This window comes from Rhipicephalus microplus, chromosome 5 (genome assembly GCF_043290135.1).
Source record: "Rhipicephalus microplus isolate Deutch F79 chromosome 5, USDA_Rmic, whole genome shotgun sequence".
In the NCBI taxonomy this organism is placed as follows: Eukaryota; Metazoa; Arthropoda; class Arachnida; order Ixodida; family Ixodidae; genus Rhipicephalus; species Rhipicephalus microplus.
This window is the reverse complement of record NC_134704.1, coordinates 4041278-4057736: the sequence shown is the minus strand read 5'-3', so window position 1 is coordinate 4057736 and position 16459 is coordinate 4041278. Positions and strand designations below refer to the sequence as shown.

General features: G+C 46.2%; 1 protein-coding gene across 1 annotated transcript in view; it reads right to left on the bottom strand.

The window, feature by feature from the left end:
• The window catches only part of LOC119175108 (activating signal cointegrator 1 complex subunit obelus), a 526436-nt gene that overhangs the window by 226622 nt on the left and 283355 nt on the right, over window positions 1–16459 (bottom strand). Inside the window, exon 21 of the mRNA XM_037426343.2 lies at window positions 311–479. Coding sequence (XP_037282240.2) covers window positions 311–479 — 169 coding nt within the window. The remainder of the gene's footprint in view (window positions 1–310; window positions 480–16459) is intronic.

Genomic DNA, 16459 nt, shown 5'->3' with positions numbered 1-16459 from the left:
AGAAAACTGCCAAGGTGCCAAAAAAACACCACCATAATACCTTGAAGCTCCACCTTTCAAAGAATGAGACACTATAGGTACACAGAGAATGACGACGAAACGCATCTTCTTATCGCCTTCTTGGAAAGCCTCATTCACTCCATGCCAAATTTTATTTTAGCAAAGCTTTGTAAATTAATAGATTCTAAAATAAATGAAAAGAAACTCATCGAAACAAGCCTAGAAATTGTTTGCACAACTTTCGTGATGAGGGCCACCATTCACATACAATACAAATGACTCTCTACAGTCCATAATGGAAAGTACGTACCCGTGTGAGGTGGGTGGCGTTCAGGCAGAATGAGGTGCTGGAAAGTGAGGGGGATGGTCTGGCTGGAGCCAAGCCAGTAGTCCGAGTCCACACGTACCAAATACTGTGGTGGCAGTGGCTCCGAGATGGGAATGGTAAACACCACATTCTGGCTCTCCCGCTTGATCACCTGTCACAAAAGACATTGTGAGTGGTAACTTCACATTGCGCAAGACGGCAGTCGTGGCTTCTGTGGCCCTCACAAACTTGGAACAAACTTGTAACTTGGGACAAATTGCAACAAACTTGGAAGCTGAACCTAATTATATGCCCAATGCTCTACCAGTAGAACTACATCAGCATCAGTTGTTCCTAATGATCATGGCTACGAGTGCCTTGCACCAATTATTCATCTGTGCCTCTCATTTATTCATTATTACTCCTACTGCATCTATATACTCAAAAGAGCTATGGCACCTGAAACATTCTCAGGGTGATGACACAAGGATGGAAGCGGCTTTGGAGTAGGTCTGGAAGCAAAAAAATTAAACAATTGGAGCAGCTTTGTAGCAAAACTGCACACTTTGGAGTAGAGGGACTGCGCTTTAAAGCAGCTTACACCTGACAACCTAGCAGCCTGAATATATGGGAGACACAGCAAGGTTTTTCATATCAGGAATTACTGAAGCTGAGACATTTGGGACATGCCGTTGTTGCTTCCGTACACTGCAACTACGAAAGCACAGCATTTCAGATCCTCCATGCATTGTTTTCTCAGCATCTACAACCATTTCTCTGACAATGGCAGTTGCTCTCTTAAGTTTGCACATGTATACTGCTTCGCACCATCGCACTTCAGGAAACATTTTTCGAAAGAACAGTCCAGCGTAATTACTTACGCTTAGCAGCAAGTTGTGTTCCACAAAAAATCCCATGAACAGGCATTCTGACAGATTGCATCGTCTTCGTAGACCCTGTTAAAAAAAAACGCCCGATGTTGTCCTGCCCTTCCGCAGCACGAACGTAGTTGTGATGCTTCTGTGAAGTGACACGTTGTGTTTGCGGTCGGGCGAAACGCTTACATCACAGATGCATGTGGCAAAGAATCCGTACTTTCCACCTTTGCACGAAGTCACAAAGCATGGAAACTCAGTTGTGTCTGAGTCCAGAAATACTCACAAGTACTATTTTGCTTGTGACATCCCCGTCGACCTCCCTAACTGATAAGCATTTCAATGAAAGTGGACCATCCTTTTCTATTTATTGTTATCCCCACTGGTTCCCATAAGTTCTTGGCACGTTTGAGCTCATTTTAATTATTTATGCAACGTGTATACAAAAATTTACTTCAGTCACTGAATCAGTTAAGAAACAAATGATTGCATCAAACAATTTGAAACTTTATTTCCACTTCTCAGCTGTCAGTTGCTTGATTGCTTGCCATGTCAGAGTATCAACATCTTGTGTCCCGCTGCTATGAAGCCCTTCACGTAGCCCCAAACAAGCTCCAAGGGGTTCTAAAGTGCTTATTTGGGCCGGTTGGTACATGGTCAACGAAGTGAAAAAACAGCGCGTAACACAGGACACAGGACAGAGAAGAGACGGACGAGGCGCTGACTTACAACCAAAATTTATTTCGTACAGGGGTGTATATATAGCACACGAAACTTGAAAAAAGAGGGAGAGAAGTCGAGTGACATGAAAGAGTGATTTTTGTTATGATTGTATGCGTATAACAAATAAACTGTGATTGCGCAATCATTCGCTTGTCAAATACGCCAATTCCCTGGTGAGGAGCGTTATCGAAGGTGCACTGACACACATATCGCCTTTCTTGACACGTGAGATTTATGAGGCATTCTGCATAATCAAGAAAGGCGATATGTGTGTCAGTGCACCTTCGATAACGCTCCTCACCAGGGAATTGGCGTATTTGACAAGCGAATGATTGCGCAATCACAGTTTATTTGTTATACGCATACAATCATAACAAAAATCACTCTTTCATGTCACTCGACTTCTCTCCCTCTTTTTTCAAGTTTCGTGTGCTATATATACACCCCTGTACGAAATAAATTTTGGTTGTAAGTCAGCGCCTCGTCCGTCTCTTCTCTGTCCTGTGTCCTGTGTTACGCGCTGTTTTTTCACTTCGTTGTCCAAGGGGTTCAACTGGCAGTGTTTGTGAGGTAGGCGCACAGCGAGGTGACCGGAAACCTCAGCAAAGCAGTAGTCCACACTTCACAAGTGCCACTGCAATGCGTAGACTGGACAGTGCCACTAGTTCACACCGGACTATGTGTATGGGCGGCATCGACCCACGTTTTGTTGGTGAGAAATATTGGCCTACCCTACCGTTGCAGCTCCACTATATGGCGACTCTGGACAATGTGTGCCACTTCTATGAGAAGAGAGCTTTGAGAGCGTTTCTTGTGCTTGAAGGCAAGTGTTTTCAGCATCCTCTGCACCATGGATGTAGACATGGTCGGTAGCGTCTCGTCTTATGCATCACTTTGGTGATAGTAGAAATATTGCCTTTCTCAGAAAAGCCATTCAAAAGTGCTAGGTCAAAATCCCCAGCTTTTTCATTTGATCACGGCCTTTTTCACAAGAAAGCCTAATCGGTGGCTTGACTGTCGGCGTCCTCCACCGATACAGAGTTTGCACCTGGGTCAGTTTTCTGCTCGGGAAAACGAAGGATGGCTCATTGGTCACACATCTTGCACTGACACAACCAACTTGGGTGACGCCATGTCTCCGAAAGGCGGGGCATCACCACTTTGCCACAAGCCTCCGCAGAAATGCATGCATGCAAGCTTTCCGCTTTAATTTCTCTATTCATTAACACACTCAACACGTTTTGAAAAAAATCAAGCCTAATGATATAGTTACGGAAGACCGAGCGAAGGCGTTTCGGAATGACAAGCAGCAGGGTCGGCCCATCCAGCTCAAAACTTTGGCGGTATAATACACCATCAAGAAGCATGAATGGGCGATGGGACTGATTAAAAGATGGTGTTTCGAGGCGCTCAATGATAGCACGCAAGGACGCATCATGACACTGCTCATCACCAATGGATGTCAGGCATAGTGCTCGACTCAGCAACCGGCTAGCGGGACAGGCAGTCTGCGTCCTGATGTAGGCTTCCGGACTTGTACATCCCCATGTAGGTATACTCTTGCAGTCGCAGAGCCCAGCGCCGGAGCCGGCCAGTAGGATCCTTCAGTGACGAAAGCCAACATAGCGCATGGTGGTCCGTCATTACAGATAAATTCGTGCCATATAAATATAAGCGGAACTTCTAAAATAGGAACCTTCTAAAATAGGAACAAAATCCCACAAAGCTCCGGACGTCCCTGACAGACTGGGGTATACAGGAAAGGTTATGACGGCATGAATTTTCTCCGGGTCAGGCTGCACACCTGGTGCGTCGACAAGGTGGCCCACACCGTAAGCTGCTGGCAACCGAAGTGACATTTCGACGAGTTTAGTTGAAGGCCAGCAGTGCGGAAGATGTCGAGAACCGCTGACAAACGCTGGAGGTGTGTCTCAAATGTAGGCGAATATACAAGGACATAATCCAGGTAGCACAGGCATGTTGACCACTTGAACCCTTGTAATAACGAGTCCATCATACGCTCAAATGTGGCTGGGGTGTTGCATAGCCCAAACGGCATCACCTTGAATTGGTGTAGGCCGTCTATAGTTACAAATGCAGTCTTTTCTTGGTCTTTTTCGTCCACCGCAATCTACCAATAACCAGAACGTAGGTCAATTGAAGAAAAGTATCGCGCGCCATGAAGACAATCGAAGGCGTCATCAATTCGGGGCAAAGGATAAACGTCCTTTTTCGTGATTCGATTAAGATGGCAGTAATCGACGCAGAAGCACCACGTGTAATCTTTTTGTTTAACAAGCACAACAGGAGATGCCCAAGGGCTCGAGGAGGGTTCAATAATTCCTTTGGCTAGCATCTTGTTGACTTCTTGAATTACGTTACACTCTGTGGCAGACACCCGGTATGGTCGGCGGTGAATAGGAGGAGAATCAGCTGTATTAATGCGATGCTTCACGCGGGAAGCCTGACTGAGTGGACTGCTGTCGGTGTCAAATATGTCGCGGTAGAAAGCTAAAAGGCTGAAAAGGGCGTCGGACTGCTCAGGTATGAGTTTAGGGTCGATCATGGGGCGCAAGGCCGCATCGAGGGGTGTGGCATTCTGCGGGCGACATGGCAGATCGGAGCATATGTCTGCCGCAAAAGCGGTGACGTGGGCGTCTGTTAAGGGTCGCAGCGTGGCGACTGAAATTCTGTGTGGTAGTACTTGGTGCGTGAACCCGAAATTGATAATGAGCAGACGTGCTCGGTTAGAGGCCATGGTTACGACGGAGTTTGGTACAGTGATGTCGCGCGCCAGGAGAACATCAGGAATAGGCGTGACAACATAATCACCGTCAAGCACGAGTGAACTTGTTGCCAATTCAATGAATTTGAGGGCTTTTGGCGGTATCCGACTGAAGTCTGTGGTACAGAGGCTTTTCGGCAGCTCGGGGTGAGAATCTGGAAGAAGAAGTTCTCAACAAAGAGTGCCCGCGGAACAGTCGATCAGGGCAGAACGCGTCGATAGGAAGTCCATCCCGAAGATGAAGTCATGAGGGCAATTGTCAAGTATGGTAAATAAAACAGGAACGTGGCAGCTGGCAAGGCTAATACAAACGGTACACATTCCAATGACGGCCACAGTTCCATCATCGACGACACAGACGGCTTGTGTTGCGGCAGGCGTGAGTACTTTTTTGAGGCGGCGAAAGAGACGAGCTCTCATTATAGACACCTGAGCTCCAGTGTCAACTAAAGTCGTCAAAGAAAGACCGTCCACATGCACTTCGGCCAAGTTCTTATTAGTAGGGAGCGTCAACGGACGATTTGGGTCAGTCGCACTTGATGCAGCAATATCTTCAATTTTTGAGGGGATAGCTTGCAAGATGAAACTGGACTGCTAAAACCAGGGACTATCTGCTGTGTCCCTGAAGCCCTGATTGGACGAGAGTTATACCATTGACTTCACTGTCAACAGATTGTGAAATGCAGTATAGCATATTTACTCGCGCCATGAATGCACTTGCGTAATAAACACACCACCAACATCAGTTGTAAAAATTTGGATTTTTCTTTTCCCCGCGTAATTCCTACATTCGTCCGCTGCATTCTACCTCCTACATTCGCCCGCTGCAGTCTCGCTAACTGACACCTGATTCCTTCTTGCTTGTTAGATCTCTTCCGTTTTTTATTATTATGCCGACTCCCTTGAGCTCACTGCCTCCCCCCCTTTCACCCGCTGCCATGCACCAGATACCGTATTTACTGACATAATGAACACACTTTTTTTTCTTGAAAAATCTAAGCAAAGTTGGGGGCGCATTTACTATGCGAGGCAAAGTTTAAGAAAACTTTTTCAGGATTAGCAATAAATGTGATAATGCAAGAAAAAAAAAGTTAGGTTGCCTAGCTTTTCGTTATTGACATAAGCGTACACTGTTTGGAAACAGCTTCTTTGTTGCACTTTACTCATTTTTGGTGGTTGATAGCGCTATCTTCTGCAAGCTGTCCCTGAATTGTCCGTGTACACCATAAAAGCGTTTTGCGGCTATCCTTTCTAGCAATACTCCAACAGTGGTATCTGCTGTAATCTCAAGAGGCGCCCAGAACGCGCACTACGACGCACTTTGCCAACTGCGCGGCAACCTCGTACGACGACCGCGCCGCCGCCGTTGACATTGTAGCAAATAACCAGCATTGCAGCAAGCTACCCCCAAGGCATCAAAACAAACTGTCGATAACAAGATTAACGACAAAATATGGCCGCTGCCTCGCTTCTACTTGAGAACTTCCTCTACCCGCAGATAACAAGCGAAGCCAAAATCGGGGGTTCTACCATTTTGTGAAAATTGTCAGAATCTTTTCTGGGGGACATGCGTTTTTTTTTTTTTCCAGAAACCTGCGACATGATAGCGACGAATGAACCTTTGCGACAGCAAATCCTGTTGTCGCTCAGAAAACACGTGCACGACGTTGCGCCTTAAAGTTTCGTATTTGCAGGAAGTGATCGTCAGTTGGCGTGGGCAGTTTCGTGACCTTCGCTTGCTGTGTGCTTATCAGCTGCCATGTCTCTACACTTGCACCTTTCGTGAGCCCCGCTCTGGTGCACAGATAAAAGAGATGGGGGACGTGCGGCGCAAAGATGGAAAGAAAAACAATATGGCATGTGGCAACGAGCGAAGGGGGGAGGGAGCAAGCCGAGGCTCATTCTAAGTAAAACGTCCCAGCCGAAAAATTCAGGTTCAAAGCGAATTCGAAGTGAACAGTAGTGATTTTGGTCGAATAATTTCGAATCAATTTTGAATAGAATATATCAGGTATAAAAAAAAAATGGACATGTTTATCATGACCTAACTAACCTGCACGAAATTGTTTTTGAAACAAGGCCTCTATGCAAGAACTTTATTTTTTCCATTCAAAAGAAGTCGAAACAAGTTTGAGAAGTAGCAGAATTCGACTTTCAGTAGGGTGCAAGTGATAACCTGTAAAATATGCAACATTATTCATTGCAGTTAGGATAAATAAGCCGGCAAAACAAGCTTTTAAGCTTAGAAAATTATCACTCAATTTCAGGGTAATATGTTCATTTAAAGAGACCCTGCAATAGTTTTTCAAGTAGCTAAGGAATGGATTCACTAAAGAAGCTTATTCCCTTATGAATTAACCGCCGCAAAATTTTTAGAATTCGTCCAGTATGAGCGGAGTCGCAAAGATTTACCACATTCTGCAATTGCATTCTTTCTTCTCGTCCCGATGAAAGCACTTGAAGCAAAGCCGGGAGACATGGCATGCATAGGGAAAGACAATACATCACGTGTGTGTTGTGACCTTAAGTACTCTTTCTTTCTCTTTTTTTTTCCTTTGAATGTGCGGCTTTACAGTGCAATTGTGCATGTACATGTGGAAATGTCACAGCCACCCGCAACGACCCCAGTATAACGAATACCGCTACAACGAAATTTCCGCTACGACAAAATTTCTGCCACAATGTCGCTTTTTGTCAATTTCACTGAATTTTTGAAAATAAATGTTTGTCTATAGACGATAAAAATATTTTTAGCAGATAATAGGTCAACTGGTAAAAAATCAAGAAGAGTTTTGCCGCTGGAACGTTAACTATTACTGTTAACAGCCGACCCAAAATCACCACAGACGCTGCAATCGCGGTTGTTTTAGTATCCTCATGCCGCGGCTGCCGTAACCTCGAAACCACACTTGTCAATCCGTTGCCAGCCATAGCCTAGTGGCTCAGCCAAGCCAAACCTCACTGTGTTCATTCACATGTTGTTTTGCCAGCTCTGCGGTCGTGTCTGCGGATAATCGTTTGCTACTGCACGCTATCTTCAGTGATCACGTTTCTCGACCTTTAGCATTCACCGAGTTCCTAGCTGTTTGGTGCTGTGCTTTTCGTCGAGCAGATTCGCTGTTTACAGCGATAGCACTGACTGCTCCTTCGTTTCCATTCGGGTCTTCGAAGCGCACGAAGCACCCTCGTAGGCTCACGATGGGAAAAGCTATGCTGTTGACCTCAGGTCTGCTGTCGGCTTGAAGCGAAATCGTGGAAGGCAGTTACGCAAGAGACCCTGCGGAACTGTTTTCGCCACGCAGGCTTCACACTCGACGCCGAGACGGCCATCTCGCCCCAAGTGGACAGCGTGTCTGACGAGCTGCCGTATGCGGATGTTGCCTTCGACGATCTGCGTGCTGCCGGCGTGTCGATTCCAGCTGGGATGACCTTTGAGGGCTTCGCCAACGCTGACAAAGACCTCGAGCTATGTGCGAATTTGACCGATGACGACGTCATTCGTCAAGTTACAGAGGATTCCAACGAATCAGACCCCGAGAACTAAGAGCCATCTCGTACACAACCAACGAGCTCGGAGTTGACACCCTGATTGCCTGAGCAAGGGCAGCGGTATGGCCCAATGATGTCCCGGACTGAGGAGGTCACCTAGTCTGTAAGGCCCTTTCGGGGGCTCATACGCTCTCTTTTATAGTAAAGTCTCTCACCACAACCACCATTACTGATGACACTGCCATCAGTTCACAGCGGCAACATAACGTTGACCGAAATAGATGCAGACATGATCTTGGGCAAGGGGAACGCCGGAGAAAAAAGAAAAAGGTGACTTCCTTGCATCCAAGTGCTGAGGTAGCGCTGGCCACGTTGGATTTTATTTTTACATAGACGACTCTTTTTAGAGCCACCTAAAGGATGCATTGGCTAAATTGCAATAGGAATCTAGTACTCTGGCCGTTACCCTCTCAGTCAGCGAAAAATACCTACAAAAAAAAGGTGCATTTTCACGTGCATTCATTTTTACGGACTGCCCAATTTTCCGAACGTTTTCGCGGTCCCTTGAGGATCCGGGAAATCGGACATCGACTGTATTCATATGATACAGCCGTCACATTAGGTTAACTCTTTCCTTACCACGAGAAAATTGGCCTATTTTTGTACGTTGCAGCTAGGAATTTTCTGTGCCGTTGCTACTAGGTTTACAGTGCCATGCAATACATTAAAATAAAGACGAATGAACGTACTTTTGAATGCTTTTTATTTTGAAACAATAAAAGAAATTTATTTGGTGCAAAAAATTCATACACAAAAAAATTATAAAATTTTCAAACATTTTTTTTGAAAAACGAAGCGATATCTCCGACACAAAACTATTCTGAGGAATTCTGACATATACAAAATGTTTAGTAATCACAGGGCAACATTATTTAGAAGAATTGTTAAAATTGACGAAGTTGTTTTTGAGTTACAAAAAAATTGCCTGATGCATAGCGAAATAGTGAAGTTCTGAGTTGGTCCTACGTGAGATTTTTTTTTTTTCAAAAAAAAAAATTTTTCAGCAAAATATTACATACCAAAATGCAAGTACTAAATCTAGGGTTCGAAAGGTACATTTGACGAAAGAACTGGCAGATCTAAATAGGTAACAAAAATTGACAAACACAAATAATTAGGTTTGTTCACAACAAACGTCGTAATGATATACTTATATCTTCCGAGTAAAAATTTATGGAAAGTTATGAGAGATGCAAAATATTTAAAACAGCGTATTGGAGTAGGATTGAAAAAATGAAAGTTATAGCTCAAGACCTTCTCGAGCTATAAATTGTGCACTACTGCGGAGCGTCATGCCGAGGTCGATGCCCGGATCCCTCTGGGGTCGGAAGTCCACGCGTCTTTGTGCTGGAGGCAGCACATCGCCCCCATATGAAGTAGACACGCTAGAAATAATAATAACAATATGTGGGACACATACAGAGCAAGTCAGCCAGCTCCAGAACACGACAAACAAAACAGAAGGTGAAAACCAAACATACCCGCGACTAACAGCTGATGTTCGGGGCTGATCTGATGAAATTTCTTCATCGGAGCTAAAATCCGATGTCACCACATCGCTGTCTGATTCCTCACTACTCGAGGAATTTAAAAGATCGCTCGTCGAGGTGTCGGCATCGAGCGAAATCGCTTTTTTCCGAGCGCGCGTGGTTTCGGATGTTGACGCCATCCCGCGGATCACGTGCGTTTCAACCTTTGAATGGGCGCGCCCTTTAAAAATCACCGCCCCGCGGTAAAAATGCGAACCGTACAGAAACGAAAATTCTAGTGTGTGTACAATCACCTAGATGGCGTTGCAAGTCCATACGCACGGTGTTTGTTGAAAAATAGGGGCGTGAAATCCTCGTTCACCGGTGAACGATGCCTAGTGGCGCGGTAAGGAAAGAGTTAATATCAGTTGTAGTTAAGCATGCACCTTCCACTAAGATTGATTTTTGTAGCAGTGTCCAGGGTTACCAGCTTTTTGAGCACAAGGTGTTGGTAATATCTATGCTGCTGTTGGCATCGTTATACAACTATAAACATCTTAGTATATAAAACATATGCGACTGTTTAACATATGTCTGTGCACACAACATTAATACATATTGTTACGTAATGAATCGCTTACACTGCAGGCTATTCACAAAATATATTCGCAAGAGCGGTTGCAACGCTGGCCAGTCGGGCTCCAAGCTCGAGCAGCAAGCGACTTTCGTCGTTTTCGTCGGGCGCACATGCGCATCGACAATATGCATTTTGGCAGCCTATATGTAGCATATCCCCTGCCGGCAAAGGCACCGTCTCGGCCCATCTAGATGTCAATGTCATTGGGCGAGTGGCATTGCTTTAGGTGTGCGACATGTACGATGTCATTGGCCTGGGGGGTGAAGGAAAACGACGAGGCAGCAGAAGAGATTTCATAAGTGACGGGAGCCACCGCACAAAGCACTCGGTATGGTCCTGTGTACTGAGAGAGCAGTTTGTCAGACAGGCCAACATGCCGGGTCGGACACCACAGCAGAACCAACGAACCGGATGAAAAGTGCATATCGCGATGTCGTTGATCATACCAACGCCGTTATTTTTCTTGGGATGTCAGAAGGCGAGTACGAGCGGCTTCGCGCGCATGGGCGGCCCGGCTGATGGCGTCCAGGGCATATTTAGTGGTCGGAGCTGCTACCAACGGAATGACTGTATCGCTGGGAAATGTGAGTACGGGGCCAAACAACAGAAAAAATGAAAAAAAAAAAACCAGTCGTGTCATGGCAGAAAGAATTGTACGCAAATGTCACGTACAGTAGTGCAAGGTCCCAGTCAGAGTAGTTTGAGAAAACATACTTTGAAAGCATGTTGGTTAGGATTCAGTTCAGACACTCCGTGAGACCATTGTTTTGTGGATGGTATAAGGTAGTAGGCTTGTGCCACATTTCACGTGAGCGCAGGATGTCTGCTATGACTCTCAATGGAAATGTGCGAATTTCATAAACGAGTGCTCAAGAAAGCGCGGGCCTCGGAATTTTGGCGACGGCAACGATACCAGGTGCCACACTGTCGCTCCTGAAACCTGCGTTAAAGAAGAAAACAAACATCAAAGGAATCATCGGGAATGCTGTCTCTCCTCCTCGAAAGTGCAGTTTTGCCAACCAACTTCCTCGCATTGATCGGCGAGAGATCGCTAGAAAATTCTTGAAAGAAAGGGGCGTGGCAATACAGAGTTGCGTCACCTTACGAGAGAGATGTCCCGCCCTCTTCACAGCTCCGACAATGTGGTGCACAGACGAAACGACTAGAAACGTCTCGCCGAGTGACCCCCAGAATCGTCGAGAAGGAAAGCATGAGTCACCCCCTAGTTGTGTCACCTGTCGCGGATTATTCTCTTGAAGGCTCGCCCTTTCCCCGGCCTTGGCGGTGCAACGCACCGAAGAATTTTCTGGAACCCAGGGTGAAATGAACTTAGTGTGAAACGCAGGTCCAAGCTGACGCGAAAGAAGGGTTCAGAAAAAATGTCGAGTGGTTGAAGACACCCATTCGGAAGCGTCGATGGTGTTTTGTGACGCTGAGATTCATCACACGCCGTGACGTATTTTCTGACGGAGCGTGCGAGACCTGGCCAATAAAAGCGACAGCGAATCCGGGCGTATCTGTAGAACATGCCAAGGTGACCAGCAGCTGGAATGTCATGAAGTTCGTGGAGCGCACCCGAGCGGAGGTGTTTGGGTATAGCAAGCAGCAGAGACTGAACGGAAGTTGTGACAGTATGGTGTACCATCCTGGAATACGAACGAGCGATGAGATCGGTGTGATGGTGAGGATTCGAGGCACTCGATGATGGCCCGTGAGGATGCATCACAGCATTGCTTGTCCGTTATGTGGGTAAGCTAGGAAACAGAGCACACGCAAGCATCATTCTCCGAGACGGTGTGCGATTTGCCAACAGAATAGTGAGAGAGGCAGTCGGTATCCTGATGAGGCATACAGGCTTGTATTGCACTGCAAAGGTGTACTCTTGCAGTCCCAGAGCCCAGCGACCAAGTCGACCTGTGGGATATCTTAATGATGAAAACCAGCAGAGCGCCTGGTGGTCTGTGACAACAGAGAAGTGAGTGCCATATAAATACGGACAGAACTTAGAGACAGCCCTGACAGGAGCCCAGTTCACCGCCATTCAGTTCTCTCGCCGCTGTCTCGATATTCGATTGGCGAACAGCAAGAAAGGCAGTCTGATGCAGGCATACAGGCTTGTACGTCACTGCGAAGGTGTACTTTTGCAGTCGCAGAGCCCAGCGACCAAGCCGACCTGAGGGATCCTTTAATGATGAAAGCCAGGAGAGGCAGTGGTAGCCAGTCAGCAACCCGACCCGACCCGATCCACCCACTGACCCGACCCGACTTGTCCGACCGACCGACCCTTTTCCCCTTGCTAGCTCACAAACATAACCGCTGCATGCAAGAGCATGCAAGGTTGAAGACAATAATTCCTCGATTGCTCGATTAGTTGAGTTACTCGTTGACGACAGTGGCACATGAAGGTGTAAAAAACTGCCAAAGAGAAGCTTCGGTGAAATACTGCCGCGCTTCCACCCTTGCACACCATCCTACTATTGACAGAGGTGGCTGATAAAACAAGTTTCGTAGGGCTCACCCCAGTAAAAATACAGAATTAACTTAGTTTAGCACATGTTTGCCTTAAGTAGTGTTGTTTTGGAGTAGGCGGGAACAAGTGTGTGGGTTGTAACAGATTGGTGCAATGTGTGGAAGGTGCTGACAGCCTCTATAATGTTGTTTGCGCTGCATGGCGCACATGTCTCGCCCAACAGCCGCATTTGGATTACAACTACCGGGCGATAGATGGCGTTGTCTTCGCGTTGAGCACCACTCTTATTATCATTGTGGTGGTGCCGGCGGTGACCCCTGGCGGAAAGCAAGCCTTGGTGGCGGGTGAGAGTTGAGAGACTATTCTGTGCGTGGCAGTTGTCACGAACGGTTGTCTCTAGCATGGGTCCTCGGCGCGTGGTACCGCGGCCTGTGCGCCGGGGGGGGGCCCTCGTGGTAAGGGCCCTTGCACGCGCTAGCCGCACAGCCGCTCCGCACACCCGCACCGCACAAATGGGCAAGAGCGGCCGTCTTTGTGATGTCAGGCAGAGCGGCTCTCAACTTTTGCAAGCCGCAAGCCGGCTCGCATGGCTCGCCTCTCATTGGCTACTGCGAAAAACTGCCTGGATGGCCGCCCCGCCGGCTCGCTTGGCAAACATGGCGCTTGCTGAAGCGGGCGCTACAGCGACATGGAAAAAGGAAAAGAACGGCTGATTTTATCGTTGTGACTATCGTAAGCGCTGCGAGACTCCAGGAAAGCCAGCCAGTGTTCACTGCCCCGTCAGCACGTGCGATCTACAGCGGAAATGAAGAAACGAGCAACGTGTGGAAAGTGTGTTTGCGGATGCGAGTGTCGTTTTGTGTGTTTCCTGAGTTGTAGCGTCCATCTTTCAAGTGTAATCGCAAAGAACTTCGAAGATTTCTGTGATGTAATCATCCACCTTTCTAAAGCAGGATATGCATTTAGTGCGAACCGAAGTTAAAAGTTTGTAATCATCGCATTAAGTGTTAGCGTCAGGTGTGTTCCGTGTGTGCCGTTCGTCGCAGCAAATAGTGTGCACAAATTTTGAACGCTAGCGAGCGCTAGCTTCTGCTATGATAAGAAAGGGCAAGTTTTATTGCCCGTCATTGTTGTCATTTGTAATGCGCAACGCCGTACGAGTGCTGTTGTGTGTAGCGCTGTGGTGAAGTTCTGTGGGCCGTGTCACATTTGAGCGATTCTGTCCAGTGTTGTGAAGTGCGTTCATGAAATGTAAACTGTGAAATATTTAGGAGTGTACAGCTCAGTTTCCGATTCGTGTAGTTGCGTGCATTTGCCCTGAAGAGGAGCTTGCATACAAGACATTTTTGTGCATGTAGCCCCCCCCCCCCATTATTTAAGGTACGCATTATGATCGATTGTCTATGAATGCGTGAAATAAGCTATTGTAGACCAAGTTTAAAGCAAGTGTAAGTATCGCAATAAATTGTCAGATGCTCGACAGTAGCTGCTAATACAGTACCAATAATTTTGTCAATATTGCAGGCAGTCACGCTACATTACTTGAACACCATGACAACCGATATAATATGCGATAGTCATCTGCTTGCATCAAGCATTTGAAGAATAGTTACTTGCTATAGAAAGAATAGCAATTTGAAGAATTGCATGCTACAACAATCACCCATAAGACGAAATGTACACATTTAATTTCTCTTAGTTTTGAGCCCTTCCTTCATCGTAATCCAAATGTATTCTTTTTTTTATTGGAATAGAAAATAAACGGAGGAGTTTTTGTCACCGTTACTTAGTGACGGCTACCCTTTTCCACTTGATTGGTACAAATAAAAATATAAAAAAACAATAGCATATATACATATATACAGTCCTAGATGGGTGAGAGCAAAAGTTCTCCTATGGGCAGAACAAACACGTAGACGCCACGCTCACTTTAAACTTTTGTCCGCTCAGTAGTCGTCACAAATCTTTGTTTCTTCGGAGAACTGTTGCAGCACCTTCATTGCTTTGCCATTTGTTCTAGATGGCTATGGACCTAGTATTTTATTCAGCGCAAATGACCGCTCGGGATGTAACTTATGCAGTTCCTGTTCTAGTCGCTTTCGGTGTGTGTCATGTTTCGAACAGTCGAGCAAGAGGTGACAAATATCCTTGTCGTAATGGCCGCATGAACATGCTGACAATGTTGCACGCTGAATACGAAGTAGAAAGTGCTTTGTGCAAGCAGTTCCGAGTCGTAGGCGATGAATGAGTGTGTCGATACGTCTTGGGAAGTCCAGCCTAATTGGTATTCAAGATTAGGATCAACAGAATACAGGATCGATTCATTTGTTATGTCTGTGAACCAGGTAGACAGGCATTCATAATTCAGGTTTTCTTGTTCTTATATTTCTATTTACATCATATTGAGATACCGGAATGAGACACGTTTGCGTAGAATTATGAGCGGTTTTTGCCAACTCATCCGTCATTTCATTTCCCTTAATTCCGCCATGACTGGGAACCCACTGAAATGCCACTCGATGATTCAACTTCGTAGCTTCTGAGAGCTCTTTTAGAATAGCGTATACTATACACATATCAATGTTTCTTGAAGTGGCATTTTCCACACATGCCAGTGCTGCCAGAGAGTCTGTAATTACCACCCATTTTCTTGGTGTCGTTGACATTTTAATAAAGCTTACGGCTAGCAAAATCACTACGAGCTCCGACGTTGTTGAAGAGGAGTAGTGGCCCAACCATCGTGCCTATTTTTCGCGCGATTCCGGAATTATGAATGCTGATGTCGCTGTCTCTTTGGTGACGGAGCTGTCAGTGTACACGTGAGTGTATACTTGGTACCTGTCAAACAGATGATGTGATGCCAACTGCTGTGCTGCAACGATTGGTACTTCATGTTTGCTGCGTAGTCCTTCTATTGACGTTTCGATAGTTAGTAGCTCAAGCAGCCGTGGTGGGTAGTTTTGGTTCAGTGGCCAATGTGTCGACACAGGAAGCCGGGAAATGTACTGTTGGTACACATGGTGTATTTGCGATCCAGCACGGTTCAAGATGTTGGATATGAGCGGATCGGAAGGGTGTTGCGTGATTCTTCGTGGGCTTCTATCTCCGCAGCAGATTACAGTATTACTTGGGAAAATATGTTACAGCTGGTGCTAGGCACTGCTTCATTTAAACAGCTTCTCCAGGTGGGAGTGATCGCTGCTTAAGGAACAGCTAAAAGAGTGTGTTAAGCTTGCGTGATACCACCTTCTTCTCGAAAGTGTATTCTGGGACATGAAAATACTGTAGTTCTTGGTTGTGACTTGCGTAATAACCTTCAAATAGGGATCGACTGTACACTTTAAACATTCCTGGCTAACAGCCTTCACTGATCAGAGTGCACAGTGCTGTCTGTAGCCTCTTATTACACTATGGAAGGCTGTAGTTGGCCTGCTCATTAATAGCTACAAATGATCCTTTGTTGTGACAGCAAAGTTCCCTACACACATTGGACAGACTTTTAGTCTGGCTGATGAACCACTGGCCTGCTTTTTAAACTCCTCCCCAGATACTGCATTCCCTACCACATCAACGAGACGTGTCTCCAGTCAACCAGGTCTTGGAAACTGTCAGTTGATGGAAGATGTCGTAAATGTGACACTGCA